The sequence below is a fragment of the Chlorocebus sabaeus genome, chromosome 24 (genome assembly GCF_047675955.1).
Source record: "Chlorocebus sabaeus isolate Y175 chromosome 24, mChlSab1.0.hap1, whole genome shotgun sequence".
Classification (NCBI taxonomy): Eukaryota; Metazoa; Chordata; class Mammalia; order Primates; family Cercopithecidae; genus Chlorocebus; species Chlorocebus sabaeus.
The window spans coordinates 28174523-28197667 of NC_132927.1; the positions used below are offsets into that span (position 1 = coordinate 28174523).

Here is a 23145-nt window from a genome sequence, read left to right on the forward strand (position 1 = left end):
CATGCTTCACAGACCAGCATCTTGAGTTTCCAGGGAGAATGAAGATATTTTATGATTTCATTTTGTTCTTTTGGAGTGGGTGGGTGGGTGGGATAATATGTAAGGGATAATATTCTAGGCAGAGGGAACAGCATGGTCAAAAGCATACAAGTATGAGAGCAAGACGACTTCAGGGATCCATGAGGAAAAGAATTGCAGTAATTCAGAACATGAATTGGAAAATGCTTACACTGAGGAGGAATGGAACCCGATGGTGAAGGATTACTGTGCTTTAGTGTTAGGTGTTGTCCTGTGGATGTGCTGAACTGTTAAAGAATGTGAGCAATGGTGTGATATGTGTGATCAGATATGTAATTTAAAAGGTCACCCTGGCAGCATTGTGGGGGATGGCCTTAAGGAATGAGACAAGACAGAGAACATTTAAAAGTTTAGGTGAGAACACAGATTGTATAGTAGAGAAGAAAGCTGTTAAAAAGACTAGACAAAAGGATATTTTTTCCTTCCTAACATTATATAAAAATATATGTGTGTGTGTACCTATATGTGTGTGTGTATATAATATACATTTGCTATATATAATGCATATTATATAATATGTATTATGCATATTATATGTAATATGCATATACATAATGCATATATAGCATATATATATAGCAAATACTATAGAGAGAGTAAATAATTTTCCCAACTTTTCAGTCATTGAGGATCACTTTCATTTATCATTTACCCCATCTTCCTCAGGCCTTATGTTTGGAAAGATTTTCTGTCAAAACAAATGAAGTCATTTGTTTTCATTTTTTTTGCTTTGGCCTGTAAAGCTAAGTGTGCTATCAAAATAAGTGCCTGAAAATAATACTAATATTACTTAAGTGAAAGATCTTGTAATTTCCCTTGAGATATTACTGTGGGAAAAGATGCCATTTCTATCAGGCTTTTTGAGATATTTAAAGATCTCCATCACTTCTTTTATGGACTTCATTGTAATAGTTGATTAACAGAATTATGCTTATTACTGTTCAGTTTAGAAAGGATATACCACACCTGTGCTTTGGAGAAATGTGTTTTTAATCTCTAATGTACGACAAGTGATATTTTCATTTTTCCAAGTACCTATTATCATTAGCCTTTGCTTTGCCTCTGTAATCAAATAAATAACGTGAGTATAGTGGTAGCAGAAAATAATGCCAAAAAAAGGGGAACGGTTGAGTCCGAACAGCACAGGGTGCAAAACTGCAGCTAAAGCTAGAGAAGGCAAATCATTGGTTGAGTTAACAAAGAACAGAACTTTGAAAAGCAGTCCATGGTGTACGATACTGTGTGCCATCCGAGCACATCTTGTTGGAAGCCTCTTGGGATACTGAAGAAAATGCCTTGTATTTCAGGAGAAGGCTCTGTAACCAGGCTTCTCATCCAGTCAGTCTGAGTGTGCTTGGGGCAGCAGCACAGGCCCAGGCCTCTCTACCAGGGCCCTTATCTGTATTATTTCCCACCCTTGCAATTCTTTTCTTCTCCCCCAGAACATACATGCCGTTAACCTCCCTTCATGGAATCTTTCCTGAATGGCACACTCCTCCCAGTTCTCAGCCTTTTCTCAAATGCCACAGCCTTCATTTTACCACATAGTTTAGTGTTTAATTTAAGATGTAGTTGTATTACTTCCTATTGTTTCTACTCTATTAATTTTGACTCTTGAAAGAGTATAAACTTTCTAAGGGCTAGAATTTAGAAATGGTGTTGAGAGACAAATATGTATGAACTACACTTTAACAAGTGCTGGAGTTGTCAAATACCAGTTGGTTTATACTTGTTCATTGACTAACAGAATTATCATGATCTTTTTCTTGCTTTTATTTTTTTCCTCTTTGATTTAGCAGCATTCTTTATTCCTGCTAGTCCTATTCTAAAATTATATAGTGAAAAGGTAATTTTTGGCTATAGTGGGTATTTGTGATTTAGGGGATGATGTGCTCAATAAACATTTTTTATTATTGATGTTATTTTTTATATTCTATAATTTACTAATCTGTTCCTGTCTTTCCCCTATTTATATTTTTCTCATTTTTTACTTTGATAAATAACACTTTAGTGAGTACTTTTGTTCAGAAATGTTGAATGCTTTGTTTGAATTATTTTCTTCTTATACATTCCCTACAAGTGGGATTATTGGGTGAAAAGGTATGAACATCTCTATGACTCTTACTACAAGCAAATCCAAATTGGTTGCAGTGATTTATAATGCTAACCACAGCTTATGATTCAATTTCACTAGTTTTTCTCTTTATTGCAATAGAAAGTTCTTTGCTGGTCTTTTTATATTCTCCCTTTTCTATAGCTGAGGACTAGCCACATAATGTTTTTCATTAGAATATGACGAGCATTACTTGGCACCAATTCAAGTCCACTTTAATTGGAAGGCTCTTTTTTATTCCTAACCCCAAGCTTAACCTCATTGGTTAAATACAGAAGTTAAATAATCTGTTAGCTACCAACAGGAGAAAAACACCATTTATTTAGATTTCAAGATATGATAAAATAGCATAGATAGTGACCACTACATGTTTGCAAACACCAGTGTTTCCACTTGCTTTCCACAATGGGTAGTAAATACAGTAACACATACTGTATATCAAGCTCTGTTCGAAGTGCTTCACATGTGAGTAACCCATTTAATAATCTTCACACGAATCTCATCAAAGGTGAGCAAAATTGACACAAAGAAGTACGGAGACTTACCCAAGGGTACCCAGGTGGGAAGTATCAGAGCTTGGGTTCAAACTCCAGCTGTTTGGCTCCAGAGTCCAGGCTCTTAATAGCCTATTATACTGCCTACTGCCACACAGTATTTCCTCTCCCAAAACTTAGCCTTTCTGTTGATTCAACAACTAGCCTGCATTTCAAGTGACATACACAGCCACGTACATTTGTTTAGTGTAATAATGTTACAGTCAGATTACAGTTTCTTAGATTGCATTTGGTAATTAGCTTAATGATTTTCCCCTTACCACATTTATAAAATATGCTTGAAATTAAAGCTGTTTTTACTAAAATTGCTATGAGTACACTGTTAACTGATCAGTTTTCAAATTACCTATCAACCATGCTTTCCAGTTATTTTGTTTGCAGTAAAAGCATTTTTTTTTCAGCTACTCTAATTTGTTACAAATGTACAATACAATAAAAGCATATTCAGCATGATTCTGTAAAACACATTGTGGTCTTTAATAAGAGGACTATTCACCCACATATTAGTATTCAAGATGAGATATTCCTTTGTTGCTGAAAATTACTGTTATGAATTAATTGCCCAATATGCTTTGTTTGCCTTAAATGAATTTTATATTACTTCCATGAATTATTTACTGTGTTAGTGATTTATTTTGAATTATTTTCTTCTTATATATTCCCTATAAGTGGGATTATTGGGTGAAATAATAATTTACTATTATTTTAACCCAACCACCCAAATTTTTCAGCTACTCAGATTTTATCCCCCATCTTCTTGGTCTTCTCTGCTTATGGTGAATAGTAACTATTCTCCTGTTTTTGGATTGGAGAGAAACTTTAAAACTTAGAGCGACTTTTTGTTTGTTTGTTTGTTTTTTTAAGTAAATACCAATGTTGGCATAGCCAGAGGTAGTAAACAGTGAATTAATGAATGAATGTATCAGGCACTCAGTCAGCTTCTTGTTTGAATGGTCTGTATTAGAGAGGACTTACTCAGTTGCAAGTGGCAGAATTGGCTTAAGATAACTTGCTGGCTCACTATATGAGAATTTCTGTGGATGGTTTCTGGCTTCAGACAGCTAGATGGAGCAGTTCAAATGATGTGATCAGGATTCTTTCTGAGCTTGTCTTTCCTCTGTGACGATATCCTTCTCAGGAGATTTCTTACCATGTGGCATCAAAGATGATTGCCAGCAACTCCAGGCTCATACTATTTTCACAAATAGCAATACAAAAAGAAGAGCAGCTCTCTCCTTCCCAGCGTTTATATCACAAATTTTGTGGAGGAATTCTGGTTTTGCTTGGGTTACATGTTCACCATGTAGACCAAGCACTGTGGTTGGAGAATGAACCCTGTTTGGCCAGCTCAGAGTTACATCCCTTTCCTACATCACTCCCATCAGCCAGGGTGGGGACAACATATTGTGATCAATAGCCCCACTGGGAAGATGGTGCCAAGCAGACTAAAACAGGTGTCCTCTACCTTCCATTCTTTGGTCAGCCAGCACACATTTCGATCTATACACCCATACGCACTGTCTTTCAGTACATACAATTTCAAAAGAGTAACCACCTAATATAATGCCACTTTCCTATTTACAACCAACACTACGCTTAACTTCTCTACCCAAAAGTAGACTTCCTAAAGTTTAGCTCATTTGCTACATCTGGCTCTGAGGTCTAGATCTCTATATGAGTGTATTTTTGTTAACCAGTTGTAGATACTCCTTCTCATGACCTGGCAACTCATGACTAGTTTTTATTTTTTTTTTTTGTTTTTTGAGACAGCCTTGTTCCTTGCTCTTGCGCAGGCTGGAGTGCTATGTCACAGTCGTTGTTCATTGCAGCCTCGATCTCCTGGGCTCAAGTGATCCTCCTGCCTCAGCCTCCTGAGTAGCTAGGACTACAGGCATGTGCCACCATACTCACCTATTTTTAAAAAAATTTTTTTAGTAGAAACAGGGTCTTGCTATGTTTCCCAGACTGATCTCAAACTCCTAATGTCAAGAAATTTTCCTGCCTTGGCCTCCCAAGGTGCTGGGATTACAGATGTGAGTCAGTGTGCCTGGCTTTGACTCTTATTTTAATGAACAATCTTTCCCACCCAAATAACCTGATAGCTAATATCCATTATCTAATTTAACCCTTCCAGTGATCTTAGGAGGCCAGTACTACAGATTTTACAGATGAAGAATCAGATTTAGAGATCAGCTAACTTACCGAAGGTCACACAGCAGGTGTTGTGGAATCCAGATTAAGATCCAGATTTGACTGATTGAGAAAGGGTTCTTTCACCCTTAAATCTATCTTCTTACTCAGTAGTCTGTTTGTATTGTCTCTAAACATGAGGTTAAGCCATATCAAAGGCGATCTTAGCCTTTCCACAGTGCCTCTTTTGTCCACCAGAGCAATGGTTGGAAGTGGGAAAGAGACAGCAACAAAGAATCTGATGTTCTTTCCAGAGTATTTGGCTCCAAATGGTTGATAGATGTGAACTACTTTCTTTATAGGTAAAACAGTAACTGTAAAACAGGCCATGAAGCAGAGAGTGTTCAATTTACTTCTCACCTTAAGTGAGAAAAGTAAATCTGTGGCTCCTAAATTTTTTTTTTTAAACAAATAACTGACCCTTAAAAAAAAAAAAACCCCTCATAATACAGAGTATGCGGGCAAATTAAAAATTAGGTGTCAGTTGTTTCCGGGTAGGTTTTATATTTTCAGGTACTGTTATCAAAATAAAGAACTCTTCAGGAACAAGCAGGTGGGAATTATGAAAGTGTATTTGTGTGAGAAGTTCGGCTATATACTGCACTAAATATTTAAGTTTTAAGAAGTTAAACTTCAAAGCTATTCCAAAGCCGGAGGCCACACACATTCAAGAGGTTGAAAATTTTGTCTTTAAAGTTCAAGCCAGATTTCTGAGTTTGGCGCTCAGTTGCTGATCTTTAGTTGGAAAATATGTATTTAGTAAGAATTGTATTATTAAATAAAAAAACAGCTGGGTGGTAAAAAGTAGCCCGTAGTGTCTCTGTGGAAACGTGTAGAGCACTAGTTCTCAACCATGGGTAATTTTGCCCCCAGGGAACATTCGGGAATGTCTGAGGGCATTTGGGATTGTTACAACTGATGGGAGAGGGGCTCCTGGCAGCTAGTGAGTAGAGGCCAGGGCTGCCGCTGAACATGCTACAATGTGCAGGACAGCCCGCCACTAAAAATAATATTTGGCCCAAAACATGAGTAGTGGCGAGTTTAAAAAGCCATTCAGTAGAATCTTCGTGTATAGTAAAACAAACAGCTAACATTTAATGAGCATATACTGTGTGCCTGTCATTGAAGACTGAGCAAAATGTGTAGCTAGTGAAGTGACCCTCCTCTGAGAAGAGCTAAGTAGAGGAGACAGACAACTGAGGAGTACTTACAAGGAGTATTGCACAAATAGATTATCCACAAGGAGAAACTTCTTACTGAGCAGGAGTTAGTCTCAGGGCCAGTCCAGATCCGGGGAGAGGGGAAATAGATCCCACCTGTGAATGGGAAGCATGAAAGTGAGTTCGCAGGTTTCTTTAACATACCATAAATACTTAATGGTGCCTGGAACTTAGTAAGTTTGTAGTAAATGCTAGCTATCATTAGCACTATTATTTTGCCTCTTCTGAACAATAAGTGAGTCTTGGCATGGAAAACTCTTGCCTAGGATGGATGGATGGATGGATGGATGGATGGATGGATGGATGGTTGGTTGGTTGGTTGCATGGATGGATGGACGGACGGAAGGAAATTACATCTCTTTCTTCATTTAGGTGTTTCCTTAAATATTGACTCATTAGAGATGCTTCCCTTGATTACCCTACATGAAATAGCATCCACACCACAAACGTATCTCCATCAACTCTATCATCTACTCTGGGCTTATTTTTCTTCATAGTACATATCACCATCTACATCATGTGCTTATTGTCTGTTTCTATTAGAGCAGGATATTTTTGTTAGCGTACTCGGCACATACAGCAACATTTGGCAGACAGTAGGTGTTGAATGAAAGAATGAACAAAAACTACTCATTTTACTAAAGACATTTTGATACCACTTTTGGGATAGGATACTATACATTAAAGATGATACACTGTTTATTCCAGAATGATCTTAGCTACAGTATTCATAGCACAGTATTTGTGTACTTCATACTGTTATCCATTACATCTTCCTTTGAGGTTGGCATGAGAGTTGCCCATCAGAGTATGTGTGCTCTTAGAAATCAGGGACAATACTATCATTTTAATCTTCTTGGCAGTGATATGTCCTTAACTAGATGGTGAACTCATAGGTGGAGGGGGAATATGTAATACTTTTGTATTCTGCTTTTCAGCAAATAAATATTACCGTACTGTGTGTGTAACATGAGCTATATGAATGTGTGATGATTAAATTGGAAGATAGGATTCTCTGCAATCCAAGTTTTCTAAGATAAATTTTCGCCTTGTTTTTGTTAGGTGATAAAGATACCATATTGACTGTTGATACATGCCTACTTAGTCATGCTTCGCTTACAGTCATCTTATCAAATTACCAGCTTTTTACTTTTTTAGAGAGACAGTCCTAGAATTGAGAATCCTGCTTTGCCTACATTCAAAATGAGACTGTATTATGTGGGTAGGAAATTTCTGGTGACCTACTTTTAATTTTAAAATTAAAAAAAAAATTACCATAGTTTTAGATTTAGAAAACAGTTGCAAAGGTGGTATAGAGAGTTTCTGTGTACCACACAGGCACCCAGTTTCCCCGGTTGCTAACATCTTACATGATTATGGTATATTTGTCACAACTAACAAATCAGTATTGATACATTATAACTAAACTGCATCCTTTTAGTGGTAGTGACCCAGTTTTAAAGTTTTTTTCCCAGAATTTGTTAAAAATGACAATCAGTATTGAATGCCCATGGGTGGTGGCTTCCTGATTCTTAAAAGAAACTGAGTAATTTTGTAACCATTGGAACTTATCAGGAAACAAGGAACTTTTAATAATGTGCGCTTGAAGTTCCAGGGGGGAATTGTATAGCTTAACGTATTGTTTTTGTAAGTTGGGTATTAATAAATAAAGAGGTGGGTGGAATTTGATCATTATTAAAACTGACTTTTTTTTGTTCCCTGGCAAATATGTTACTACCACATGGTCTACTCTTCATAGATAATTGATCCTAAGATCATTGGGCAGAAAAGGGTTGCTCTGTAGTAGTAGGAAATGTGTCCTCCTGGGACTGAGTTGAGATTTAGTGTAGGACACAGAATAAGTAGCCAATGGCTGCCATGAGGTTGACTTCTAGAATTCAAATTGGTATAAATTTAATCTAATTCTTTTCCCCAGGACTGCCCAATTTTAGATTAAAAGTTTTATACTGGCACATATTAGAGATATGGCCATTTTACCATTTCAGTGGAGCCTTTTAATCAGCTTTAATGCTGTCTTGGGTAAAGTAAAAACTTAATCTCTCTCTTTAAGTGCTTTTCTAGTTTGCCATCCTCAAAGCAGAAAGAGTAGCAGTGAAGCAGCGCTGCTTCATGTAGACTCTGCTTTTATTAAATTTCCTTCAATAATCTTCTTCCAGTCATCTTTTGTGCTGCATATTTGAACCATAAAAGAAGCAAAAATTGTACCCAAATGAAAATTTCAAGTTATTTTAATGAAGCTCTGGAAACATCCCACAGCTCAGAAGATATTTTTTCCTAGTTTATTTTTTAAATTCTGGAAAGTAGGTCAGTAGACATACCCTGCTGTAATTGGTTTAATTAGAAGTGAAAAATTATAGGACTAACTCAATTTGAAGTATAGATTTAAATAAGAAGAATTATACTGGGATGAATATTATTTAAGGGTTTGAATTTAAGATGCTGATTCAATCAAAGCTTATAATTTCTTCTTGTAAAGATTTATATTGCAAAAAGGAAGACTACGTATTGGAATATATCAATATATGGGGAAAATTTTGCCATGAAATATAATATTTGATAAAATAATTTTAGAATTGTATCTCTCAATGGTATGCCTAAGAATATTGTTCTGTAGGACCTTAATAGATATGCCTTGGGGGAAAAGTATTGTGTGCTTATGTAAGTTTGAGAAATAATGCATTAAATATAAGAAGTTGCCTGCAGGACTTCACAGAGCCTTTAATACTTTCTGAATTTCTAAGAAAGGACATATATAGGGTACAGTACTTTGCAAACCTACGTATCCCTATACCGCCTGGTAACATTTTTCAGGAAAATGTTTTGAGCACACGAATTTGACCTGTTGTAGGAATTTATACCTTTGACAATGTTGAGGACCTTGTTTTTCCTATTATAATGTGATATTCACATATATTACTTTTTCCCAATTCTTTATCCTTAAGATATTTTTCCAATGTATTATATTCAACCCTCTACTCAGTGCCTTCCTTCTGCTAACTAAAGTGGTTTCCATGTGTTGCTACACATCAGAAATACCTGGCCCTGACCCTGGAAATTCTGTATGAATAGAAATGCTGGAATACCTGCTCAGGATTCTGTATTTATTACAAACACCCAGGTGATTCTTATGCAGCCGATGCTGGTCCTCCAACTGATGCTTTGGAATTGTTGAAATAAAAGCATGCATTTTTCCCTAGATGGATGAGTAGATTGGGGCGTAGTTTGTGGTCCTAGAACAACACATGGATTAACCATCCATCCTAGTGAGAACGATAGCACAGGCCTCTGATGACCCCCCACGAGGTGATGTACTGGCTATAACCTAACATGAAACAATTATTCTTTAAGAAAAGCAGAATACTTCTAATTGGGCTTTTAGCCACCTTCCTAATAATGAAGTACCATATATATGATTACCGTTTGTTTTAGTTTCGAGTAATTCCCTTGTGGATGATGTTATATTTTATCAATGTGCCAACTATCTAAGAATATATTCTTTCCCCTCCTGCTGATAAGAGTTATACATTTAACCTTAAGCAAATCGGCCAAGATTCTATTTCATTTGTGCTTTGATTTATGTGAGTGTTAATGCGTTTTCTATGAAAATTGTATGGTTATATATACTTTCCACCTAGTAAAACAGTTCCATATTCCTAGAAATGGTCTTTTACATCCTACAAATGTAGCTGGAAAGGAATAATATAAATACTAATGGTTTGAGAGACAGCTAGTCTTGACATGTTTTGGTTGAATAGTGTTCTATTAGCAACAATATATGAAATCCTAGACATACCCATTAAAAGTAGAAAATACCCACTACTGTTTTAAAATTATTCTACAAGATCTCACCAATGCAATGAGACATAAAACAGAAATAATGGGTGTAATTACTGAAAATTGGAGATAAAATTTCTGTTACTTGCAAACAAAATTCTCTATATCAAAAATCTGATAAGTTAAACAATACAATATGTTTAATAGAACTAATTAGATATGAGAGGCATCCAAAATCCATCCCTCTTTTCTATACAAACATGGTTTGATATACACAGTCTTGTTTTATCTGTGTATTAATTGGTTTATGAAATAATAAATGGAAAAATCAAGTTTGCATTATCAGATTAAAGAAGCAGGAGAGACAGAGCCATAAAAACTAAGAAGAATGTTGTAAGGAGGGCTTAACAACCAGGATAAATGTCGTAGAGAGATCAATTAAAGTGATGGCCTAGAGATCACGGGCTTCCTTTGGCAGAACCATGTTGGTGAAGTGAAGGAAGTGGAGGCCAGACCACAATGGTTGAAGAATGAATGTAATGTAAGAGCCAAGACATTTATTTGAGTTTGATAGTAATGAAAGAGAAAGAGAATTTTCTTATTGCTGTTGTTTTTGTCATTTCATGTTCAAAACACTTTATCTCCCATGTGGAATGGAAAACTCCTCCAAGACAGGATCTCTGTTTCTGTGAGGCCTGTAGTGCTTAGTACATCCTTGAATGTGTGAGGCTCTCATTGGTTATAAGTTTAATTCATGACTGTGGATGAAAGCTTTAAAACTTTGTGGGCAAAATACAGAATGAATTTCAGTGAGTTCCCATGTATTAAACAAGGTGGTGCTGGCTGGAGACTTGCTGTCTCTGTGCCCACAGGAGTAGTAGCGCTGTGTTCATCTTCCCAACCTGCTTTTCACAGTCTTCACCGCCTTTCTTCAGGAGTCTCCCCTTTGGCTTTTTCACAGCTATGAAACCCACATAGTCGAACACCATGAAGCTTATCCTGCAGGGCGTGTGATGAGGAGGCGAGCTTGGCTTTGGAGTGCTGGGAACCTGAGGAATTGCCAAGGACCCAGAGCCCAGCCGTGACCACCAGAGAGCCCACAACACAATGAACAAATTGAATTTCCATAACAACAGAGTCATGCAAGACCGCCGCAGCGTGTGCATTTTCCTTCCCAACGATGAATCTCTGAACATTATCATAAATGTGAGTAGATCAAGTTTTAGAAATGTCTAAATATTATGTTTTCACCAGTGACCACATTCAACTTATGACTTGATTAAGGGTGAAATCTTTACAAAATTAGGGCAGTAATAATGTGACAGGATTGGGTTGTCAAATAGTCCATACATACATTCACTTAGCTTTCTGGCTTGTGTGCAGGTGCCTTCAACATTCTCTCACCTGGGTTAGAATTAGAGGACTGTGGTTACTATATTGAAAAACAAACATTTGCTCTTTTTAAACTTTTGATCAAAATATAACTTCTATTGAAGTATATGAATTTGTGTCTTAAATGCTTAGAGTTGTCACCCGCACACGTGAAATGGTAATCATTGCTGTTAGGTTGGTGCAAAAGTAATTGTGGCTTTCGCCATTGAAAGTGATATCAAAGACTACGGTTACTTTTGTACCAACCTAGATAGGTTTTTTTGAGACAGAGTCTCACTCTGTCACTCAGGCTGGAGTGTGTTGGCGTGATCTCGGTTCACTGCAACCTTCATCTCCTGGGTTCAGGTGATTCTCCTGCCTCAGCCTCCCGAGTAGCTGAGGTTACAGGCACTCACCACCATGCCTGGCTAATTTTTGTAATTTTAGTAGAGACGGGGTTTCACCATGTTGGCCAGGCTGGTCTCAAACTCCTGACCTCAGGTGATCCGCCTCAGCCTCCCAAAGTGCTGGGATTACAGGCTTGAGCCACCATGCCCGGCCTTAGATAGCTTTTTAATATGCATCTTGATTTTATTTTAAGAGTAGCCGAAGTCTAGCCAGTTTCCAGGACTAGGTGCGTAGGCTGAACATTTGAGCACTAAGCTGTTGCTTATGGTTTGTGAGTCATAGTCAACTTGCTTAGATAACCTGAACATTGAGGAATATCATATTTTTTTAACTTAAAAAAATTGAGTTATAATTTACATACTGCAAAGTTTAGAAACCTTATGTGTGCAGCTCAATGAATTTTTACAATTGTGTACATCCATGTAACCATCACCTGTTTGAGATATAAAACATTGCCAGCACCCTAGAAAGATTCTTTGTGACACTCCCTAGTCAATATCCTTCACCTAAAGGGTAAAAACTATTCTGATCTCTGTCACCAAAGTTTTGCTTGTTTCTGAAGTTCATGAAGCTGAAGTTATGTGATATATTCACTTCTGAGTTCTTTTACTCAACATTTGGCCTGTGAAATTTATTCATGTGAATCCATGTGACAATAATTACTACTTTTCCATTGTTGCGTGATATTCCATTGTATGAATAGACCCGATCTATTAATCTACTGTTGATGGATAGATATTAGATTGTTTTAAGTTTTTGGCTATTGTAAAACTGTTACGAACATGTTATGTGTATGCACATGTAGAAATATTTCTCGGTTTCTACTGAAGAGTATTTGTGAATCATAGGTTACACTATGTTTAGCTTTGGTAGAGACTGCTAAACAATTTTATGGTAATCAATGTCATGCCTAACATTTTTCAACCCCTCTCTGTGTTACCAACTTTCATACTCTTTCTTTCATAGATTGTATTCTGATGGAATTAGAGGAAAAATTGCCTTAGTGCATGACTTGAATTCGTTTTCTTTCCTCTATGTTACTACATTTTTATTTATTTTGATTTTGATTTTTTTTTTTTTTTTTTTTTTTTGATACAGAGTCTCTCTCTGTTGTCCAGCCTGCAGTGCAGTGGTACGATCTTGGCTCACTGCAATCTCTGCCTTCCAGGTTCAAGTGATTCTCCTGCCTCAGCCTCCCGAGTAGCTGGGACTACAGGTGCCTGCCACCACGCCTGGCTAATTTTTGTAATTTTAGTAGAGACGGGGTTTCACCATGTTGGCCAGGCTGGTCTCGAACTCTTGACCTCAAGTGATCCATCCGCCTCGGTCTCCCAAAGTGCTAGGATTACAGGCGTGAGCCATTGAGCCTCGCCATGTTACTATATTTTAAATCCAATTGCTATATAAAAGAATATTTGCAGATATTATGCTGAAATCTATATGATATTTAAATAATTTCATTTAAAAGTTTAGCTAAGAAAAGTTTCTGCTTATTACCAAAGTCATTTTGGCTTTATTCTGACAATCAACACCATTTCTTAATTTACTGCTGTATCCTCATTTTACTTATAGGGGTTGTCTGAGGATCCAACAGGCCTGCCTATTAGATGAACTTTGTCATCTTTTGGGCAGAATTTCCAATGATTAGCTACATTGCTGCTCAGGGTAACTGAAATTGTTTTTGGTTGTGTGAAGTGGTGGGCTATTATTCTGACAGCATTTGGTTTTTTAAATTGAATAAATATCGACAATATATCTCTTTTTTCAGTGTGGGCACTAGCAAAATAAGTTATAATCTAATCCTACTTACATATGTGAATATTTTGTTTTACTTTTTATACAGTTATATAAAAGACATCCACTAAATTTTAAAAATATACATAATCTAGGACATATAGCATAAGCACTTAAGAAACTTCTCGTACTTTCATTTGTCTTTTCACCTGGTGCAATATGTGTGTGTATGTGCATGTGTGTGTACACACACTAGCAGGTGTGGAACACCTTACTAACCACATTTAATGAAGGGAAGGCTAATCTGACTTAGTGAAGAATACTGAAAGCTGACTATAATTTTCAAAGAAATTAATTTATACTAAAATCTCAGCTGAGGAAGATAGTTATAGAGAACAAACGGGAAGATAGCCAGTTCATTTGTTCTTATGGATCAGCGGTTTTGAAACTTGAATGTACATCAGAATTATTTGGGGCAGCTAAGTAATATTCAGTTTGTGTAGTCTGTTGCCATACCACACTGAATGTTGCCTGATCTCATGTGATCTCAAAAGCTAAGCAGGGACGGGCCTGGTTAGTACTTGGATGAGAGAAATGCTGATGTAGTGAGTCTGAGGTAGGACGCAAGGATCTGCATTTAATAAGATCCACTAAATAGATGCTATAGATACTCTAAAATTTGAGTGAAACAGCAAAGATCTACGTGCCAGCATCACCTAGTTTCTTTCATTCTTTGGAATTCTGGTTACTCGACTGTTTTTGGCACATGTCACTGACCCAGCTCTTAGAACAGTACGTGATACGTAGTAAGTGCAAAGTAAATGTTGGTTGTTGTTAGCAATAATAGCATAATTGTCATCGTTGCTGAGAAAAAGACTATTCATATTTTGACTCTACAGTTCACTAGATTTGTGACCTTTGGACAAGTTGATTAAGCTTACTCACTTTTTTCACTTGTAAAAGCAACTTGCCCAGTACCTGGTATGTAGTGGGTACTGAATTTGTATTAGCTTCATTTCTGTCTTCCCTTTATAGAATAATTGAGGAGTAGTATGAAAGTGAAAACACATGGATATACTTAAAACACACAGACCTGAATTCAAATCTCATATCTGAATGACTTTGGGAAAGTTAATTATACCTCTTTCAGCCTCAACATTTCACCTTTAAAATGAGAGTAATACTTATGCTGCAGGGTGATTGTGAGAATTTAGGATTAACACTCAGCATAATTTCTGATGCATATGTAATAGCTGCTATTGTCATTTTAATACCTAGGCAGAGATAAACTATACTTTTTCAACTCTCCTCTTTTACAATGTTAGTATGATAATCTCTCTGAGATGGTTAGGACTATGATCATGGACTGTGAGGTCATATATCACTATTAAGGTGGGTTTTAGAGTCACAGGGACCTGTGTTGAAATCCTTGCTCCACAACTTTGCAATCTTGGGCAAATTTTCTAGTTGTTTTGTTTTGTTTCTTTGGTTTCCTCATCTGTGAAGTAGGGATAATCTTACCCTATGCACAGGGACATTGCAAGGATTTAAAGATGTCACATGCATGAAGTACTTAGTGAAGCGCCTGGCATATGTGAATTACTCAGTAAGTGAGCCCTTGAGTATCAATTTACTTGTTTTTATTTCCTGGAACTGTTTGTTCATTTCATTAATGTACTCTGTTAATAAACCAAGATGAAGAGTCTGAATCCCATGTAGGCCTGTAAGAGTTCTTATTTCAGGGCAGGTCTAAGGTAGGACACAGGCATATAGACTCTTGCTATGCCCAAACTCCTCTCTAGTAAGCGGTTGGACCAAAGAAGGGACTAGATTAAGTAGGATGGAGGCTTCCCCACTACCAGAAAAACATTTCATGGCTGCCAAGCGGCCCTCGCTTTTTACAAAGTGTTATCTTTGTGTTCAGAAAATAGCAGTCAATGTGTATAGAGTTTGAGTGTAATAAATTAACTGTAGTGAGAACGATTGTATTAACTAATTTTTTTCATAATCTCTCTCTATATATTTTTAGCAATGAAAGTTCGTTCCCTGACAGGTGTGGTTGATAGAAAGTTGCCTTTTTGCATATGGAATGAATTTAGTGTTTTGGTCATTCTGAATTCCCTGTGAATTGCATCGATAGAAGCTATTTTAAATTATTTTAATCATCAGGCAAATTTGGAAACTTGGGACAATTTTGGAAGTAAAACCATTGTAAATGTAGGAGCCATAAAGATTTGATTGATATGAATTGTGGCCACGAGCTTATATGTCTTCACTAAGACAAAACAATTCTTTTTTTTTTTTTTTTTTTTTTTTTTTTTTTTTTTTTTTTTAGATGGAGTCTCGCTCTGTTGCCCAGGCTGGAGTGCAGTGGCGCAATCTCAGCTCACTGCAAGCTCTGCCTCCTGGATTCACGCCATTCTCCTGCCTCAGCCTCCAACGTAGCTGGAACTACAGGTGCCCACCACCATGCCCTACTAATTTTTTTTGTATTTTTAGTAGAGACGTGGTTTCACCATGTTAGCCAGGATGGTCTCGATCTCCTGACCTTGTGATCCACCCCCCCTCGGCCTCCCAAAGTGCTGGGATTACAGGCATGAGCCACCACGCCCAGCCAACAATTCTTTTTTTCTAGTGTATATTTTAAACATTCTTGCACAATAACAAACCTTTAACATTTAGGATCACATGCTGTTTTAATTTAAAAGTCCATACAGAGGCTGGGTGAGGTGGCTAACACCTGTAATCCCAGCATTTTGGGAGGATGAGGCAGGAGAATCATTTGAGGTTAGGAGATTGAAGCCAGGCTGGACAACATAGTGAGACCCCAGTCTCTACATAAAAGTTAAAAATTAGCCAGGCATGGTGGCACTGCCTGTGGTCCTAGCTACTTGGAAGGCAGAGGTAGCAGGATCCCCTTAGTCCGGGAGATTGAGACTGCAATGTCCCGTGGTCGTGCCACTGCACTCCAGGTTGGGCAACAGAGTGAGACCTTGTCTCAAGGGGAAAAAAAAAAAGTCCATATAGAGTATATTTTTAGAATAAAGCTTTAATTCTTATTCTTAATACCTCATACTATATAGCACTTTTTAACATTCCCATTGCTCCTGAAGATTAAAGAACTTGAGAAATTTCACAGTCAGCTAAAATGTAGCCTTAAAGACTCATAATATGGAAATACAGAAAACTCAAGCTTGTTTTCACAGCAGGCAAGACTTCAGAGCCATGGCCTTATTTAATTATAGTTTTTGAATAAGAGCATTGCTTACTTGATATTTGTTAAAGAGCTTTACCAGTAGGCTCCAAAAACTTGATTTACTAGCAGAAGAATAATAAATGTATGGGCTGCATGGAGGAAATATGTAACGTTATTTGGTCTGCAGTCACACAAGGTTAAAACAGTTTATTTCCTATACATTTAGTTTGTGGTTTGGAATTTTAACTTCTCATTGCATTTTATCTTAGCTGCTTTGTACCTAACATTTTTAAATACAGTCAAACTAAGGATTAAAGGTGCTGTAAACAACATGATATTTTAATTCACAAATTTGTAGTATATAGTTCAACTTCAGAATTTTATGACATTTGATGTGTTTTCCTCTTCTTTATCATTGCTTAAGCCTGTTTGTAAAGCAGAATTATGATGATATGGAACTCAAAATCCAGAGGCCTTTTAAAGTGAATGTTGGAAATGACATAGGACTTCTGTAGGACAGAAATCTAGGATATCAGGTGATTCATGCTAGCTGTACACAGAGAGAATGATAATGATTTCCCATTGGCAAATGTGTTCTCCAGTGGCGTCGGTGCATGGGTTTGCATTTATATAATTTTCCTAAAATGCCGAGCGGCATATTTATAAAATGGTTTGCTCAGTAATTCGGGGAATGGTCTTGATCTCTACTCATGGAACAGAATGAAGGTGAGGAGGAGCCCACAGGGAATCAGATTCCTGGCTTTCATTCATCAAGCATTTACTGAGTGCCTACTACATATCCTGAATGTAAAATAAGACACTGCCCCTGCATGAGTTCCTGGTACTTCCAAGCAGCTCACTTGATGCTACTTTGGCCTTAAATATCTTCTGCCCTTTCCAGTGGGTAAGATACTTTAGGTTGGTTGCTATTTAATAATGAATATGGAAAAAAGCAGTAAACCCATTCTTCTTACTACAATTGGAATTATCACCAGTTCTGAATTGTTTGACTTTCAAATTTCAAGGGATCTTGGCATGTCTTTATTTTCCTAATCTGAGTTTCATATTAAGATATGATAAGGAGTCACTAATTCAGAGTTAATTTTTAGAATTTATAATAACTTAAACCCATTGTCATCATTATTGAAAAAAGGATTTGAAAGCAAATAGTACTAATAAAAGGGGAGATGCCATATGTAATGTGTGTAGGTAAAATGATAAACTGTCATGTTATAATATTTTAATGCATATATTTAATAATTAAAGTATTTTAATACACAAATAAGCTGTGAGTTGCTGCCTTTGCCACTATTAGTGATATGACTTTAAGCTTTCTGAGTTTTATTTTCTGCTCCTATAGAATAAATAAATTGACCTGGGTGGTTTCTTAAAGTCTATCCAAACTCTAATAAACCTTGATAATTCTGAAGTCAACAAGATAGAATCAGCAGAATTACTGTCCCCCATAATACTTCTTTAAACATTTGAGAAAGCATTATTATGAGATAATAATTATTTGTAATAATAATTATTTGATATAATATTGGTATGATTATTATTGATATATGATAATTATATAATTGATGTACAATAATTATATAATTACGTTATAATTATTATTTATAATAATATTGATAAAGAAAATTGTATGTTTTAAAGACTATCAATTAACTTTTGACTTGTCAGAATAACTTATTTCCAGAGTTCCAAATTAATATAGTTTTATGATTGAATTATACTAAGACTCAGAAAAGGAATCTGGTTTAGGCACTAAAAATATATTAGACAATAACAGTGATAAAAGCTAGGCAGGCTGGGCATGGTGTCTCATCCCTGTAATCCCAGCACTTTGGGAGGCCAAGATGGGAGGATTGCTTAAGGTCAGGAGTTTAAGACCAGCCCAGGCAACATAGTGAGAGACCCTATCTCTACCAAAAAAAAAAAAAAAAAATTAGTTGATTGAGACTCTGTCTTTAAAAAAAAAAAAAAGTCTAGACCAACTCATTGTACAGTAGATGAGTTTTTGGGGTAGACTGTTAGAAGGAAAGCTTTCCTTGAAAAGATACTTGTTGCCCCGAGTAGACGTTCCTCAAAAGGAGATACACACATGACCAATAGGTATATGAAAAAATGCTCAGTATCACTAAATAGCAGAGAAATGTGACATGGCTGTTAGAATGGCTATTATCAAAAAGACAAAAGATAACAAGTGTTGACAAGGATGTGGAGAAAAGGGAACCCTTGTACACTGTTGCTGGGAACGTAAATTAGTAAAGTCATTATGGAAAGGAGTATGGGGGTTCCTCAAAATGTTAAACATAGTACTACCATATGATCCAGGAACCCCATTCTTGCATATGTACCCAAAGGAGATGAAATCATTATGTCAAAGAGACATCTGCACTCCCATGTATATTGCAGTATTATTCATGACAGTCAAGGCACAGAATCAACCTAAGTGTGCACCAGTGGATAAATGGATAAAGAAAATGTGGCACATATGCACAATGGGACACAATTCAGCCTTTAAAAAGAGGGAAATCATATCATTTGCAATAACAGATGAACCTGGAGGATGTTAGGTTTAATGAAATAAGCCAGGCACAGAAAGACAAACCCTGCATAATCTAAAAAAGTCTGACTCAGGGAAGCAGAAAATAGAATGATGGTTACCTAAGACTGAGGAGGTAGGGGGACTGGGGATATATTACTAAAAAAATACAATATTTCAGTTAGGAGGAATAAGTTCGAGAGATTTATTATACAACATGGTGACTGTAGTTAATGATGATGTATACTTGAAAATTGCTAAGAATGAATTTTAAGTGTTCTCACCACAAAAAAAGATACATATGTGACATGATGCATGTTAGTCTGACTTATTCATTCCACAGTATATACATGTATCAAAACATTATGTTGTGTACTATAAATATATACAGTTTTATTAGTCAAAAACACAAATGAATTAACTTTTTTTAAAAAAGATACTTGCCAAATAAATATTTTTGGTAATGTGAGTAGGCTATGCTGCTTACTTTCTGAAACTCATTTATCATTTATCATGCACCATGGTTTCAGAGCTTTGTCCATGTATGGTAAGATCTGTGAGTCTTGTATTTTATTACCATGTTGTAAAAACTGGTACTGTGATCATCATTACTGCAACCCAACCCCAGGTGAAAGTGATTTGGATAAAGCAGCAGTTGTTTTCTACTGTCAGCTCGTCCTTTCAAGGAGTATATTTACGATGCGTTAAATTGCCTGATTGTGGTTCCCTGGGTGGACTTAGTTGAATTGTTATTTCACGTCATGCCTTTTCCCCCTGCAGGTTAAGATTCTGTGTCATCAGTTGCTCGTCCAGGTTTGTGACCTGCTTCGGCTAAAGGACTGCCACCTCTTTGGACTCAGTGTTATACAAAGTAAGTCTTAGAGCCCTCTCTGATGGATTTAGCCAACTATCCCTGAGGAAATGACATCTTATAGCTGTAACTTAAATTGGGCATATTGTTATAAAACTGTGATTGTCAAAATACCCATGGGCTGATCTTCATTTTTAGTGTAGATGTAGTCTTTATGTTTTTAATCTCAATTTCTGTGTATATTTTTTTACAATATTTAGGATTTTAGGCATGTATTTGTTACAGTTTGAACTTAAAAATTGATTCCTCTTTAAGAATCTCGATTCCTTCTATGTGTTTGCTCTTCCATGTTTTAATGAAGCAAGCTCGATTTTTGTTTCCTTGCATTCAGGGAGTAGCTGGAACTCTTAGGAAAGTAATTTAATTTGTTTTATAATTTTTGACTTTAAACTGACTTCTCTTTTCATTTTCTCTTGCTATTAACTATATAGTATCACAAAGTAATTATTAATTTAATCTTATTTTCTATTTTTCTCTCTTACCCCTTCTCTTTTTTCCAGTCAGACTATATGACTTGGAAATATCGGGTCAGTTTCTTCTATATTCTTTATGAGGAGAAGATTTTTAAGTAAAGGACTTCATATAAGCTTTCTTCTCTCATAATACCTTAGAGTTATATTTCTGGGACTTCTCTAAAGCCATTTATTATAAGCTTTCTTCCTTCAAATGATATTTTTAAATTTCTCTAGTTTAGTCTTCTATGTATCTTTGCTCATTTTGTCAAGAAGAATTTTTTTTGGTGCGGTGTATTTAATTCTATCTTATACTTGAATATGGTAAATTTAAAGGCTTAAGATATCTTGGAAATCTGGTCAATACAATAACATGCTTATACTTGCCAAGTTGGAAAGTATATCAGTATAAAGTTGGTCAGCTGATAAACAAGGCCCCTTTCCCCGAAAATGTAAACTGTTTTCAGTTGCCTTTTTAGGAGAGGCTAAAGAGCATGGAGCAGGCAACGCATCAGGACATTGTGAATCAGCCCTTTGCTCTTCAGTTCTTCCTGTGGTAATTAAAACAATAAAACACAGTTGCCAAGCTCCATCCTTCTGTTAGTGCATTCTTCAGTCGTTCTTTCAGGGAAGAGTCTGAGAGCCATAAGAGGCTCTAGAGATTCTAAGTAACTTTTAGTATTCCATGCTCAAGGTTAATTCTTCTTACTACAACTACTGCTAAATCCTTGTTCAACAAATCAGTCCAATAAAACCAGTTTACAGCTTCCTTAGGTTTCAAACTAATTTTTAAGATGTCCTTTTTAAAAAAGAGATAGTAGTATGGTGAAAGAACATTGGAACAGGAATCAGTTGACCTGGTTCTAATTCCAGTTCCACCACTAACTAGCAGTGTGGCTTTGGACATGCCACTTGACTTCCCTCAGTGTCAGTTTTTTCATGTCAAATGGAAATTACTACTCCACCAGCTTTGCAGGATTAATGTGTGTTAAGAATTCTTAAGGTATAAATCTCTGGTCAAACTGTAGGTGGCAGAGGTATAGTGGCAGTTTAGAAATATATGTATGTACTATTATGGTGAACAGTCTTAATTCTATTCATTGTGTTGCTTCTTTAGATGGGAACTCAAGCCAAACACAAATCAGTTTCGACAGGAAGATTGTCTGGTCTTGTCTATTTCATGTTTAATCAGTGATATGAGATGGGAGATAGTGTTAGTTGACCTAATTAACTGGATTTAAGTAGCTATTCCTTTTTTTGTCTCTGGGATCTCTTTCCTAACCCTTTCATTAAAATTGGTTAACTTAATGTCATTTATAACTGAGTAACTTTACCCTTCCCATTTTCTTCTGGCATGTTTCCAGTCAAATCCCAGTATTCAGCTTGGAGTCAAAGTGTAGCAAAGTGTGCACATCTTTGGAGTAGTCAAAGAGACACACTTCCAGAACAGGTACATTTTTATGCAGAGCTTTCCGTGAAGATGTCTCTTTAGTGATAGAATAAAAGGAATCTAGAAAAGACTTAAAACTTTGTACAATATAGGAATGCCAAAGACTTCTTTTGTGAAATATCTTTCTCTTTTAAAAGATTATCTTTGGGACATATGAAAATGTTTGTTTTCTACCAGCTTCTTTTCACGTGTTTAGATCACTTTAACATAGGTTTTAGCAGTCTTATTTTCTGTTCACCTTATGAGCATCATCCCCTGGAAGGGATGTTTTGGCATTCATACTTGTTTTTCATAAAATTTTTCTTCTCTTTTCCATGAAACTGATTGCAAAGGCAGTGTGAGTAAGGGCTTATCATTTTGTAATGCTGTGTTTTGCTGTGTGTGGAACACAGACAAGAAATAGTCTTAAAGATTAGTCTTCACAAAATGTGGGTCAGACTTCTCACTTGAAAATGAACTGATATCATCAGTGTTTTCTAATTTCTCACATGGCAATTAAGATGGTGTTTCTGCCATGCTTTATTATTTTGTACCTATGAGAGCAGTCTTCTTTGAGCTGAACGAAAGCATGTTTTCTTAAGACTAACACCCACAGTGATAGAAGTTAGATTATAAGTCATAATGACCCTAGAAACTAAGTAAAAGCAGAAGTTGGCAACTAAGATTTCTTCTAAATATTATATACTTTAATAGTATGTGTTCTGTATTACAAAAGCAAAATAATTCACAAGTATCTCATTAATGTCTAGTTCACAGGACCTTTTATCTCCTTGGGTTTTCTAATATGTGAATTCAGACTACATTCACACATCTTGAGGCTTTAAAAGAAACTTGTTTCTTTCTATATTTTTTTCTTTTAAAAATCTTTAGCATCTGGTTTTTTTTTTTTTTCTTTTTGATGTACAGATAATGAACATGTGTATATGGAGATGTCACAAAAGCTTTACAAATATTGTCCAAAAGAATGGAAGAAAGAGGCCAGCAAGGTACGACAATACGAAGTCACTTGGGTGAGATTACATTTATAAGCAAAACTATTTTGATTTTTTAAAAAAATGTTTATTTTAGCTGTTATACATTAGAAGAAAACTGTAAGCAATACTTTATATAGTAGAAAATGGGAAAAGAAAATTATAAGTTCTAAAGTGTCACATTAATCAAG

General features: G+C 36.1%; 1 protein-coding gene across 9 annotated transcripts in view; it reads left to right on the top strand.

The window, feature by feature from the left end:
- FRMD6 (FERM domain containing 6) overlaps window positions 1-23145 on the top strand; it is a 248170-nt gene that overhangs the window by 196196 nt on the left and 28829 nt on the right. For 7 of the 9 annotated variants that reach the window (XM_037983975.2, XM_037983972.2, XM_037983973.2 and 4 more), the window contains 3 exons: window positions 10912-11156; window positions 19991-20081; window positions 22890-22993. In XM_037983975.2, the coding sequence (XP_037839903.2) occupies window positions 11058-11156; window positions 19991-20081; window positions 22890-22993 (294 nt within the window). In that variant the 5' untranslated portion in view covers window positions 10912-11057. The remainder of the gene's footprint in view (window positions 1-10911; window positions 11157-19990; window positions 20082-22889; window positions 22994-23145) is intronic. The other 2 variants (XM_037983976.2, XM_007986683.3) reach the window with 1 other exon arrangement.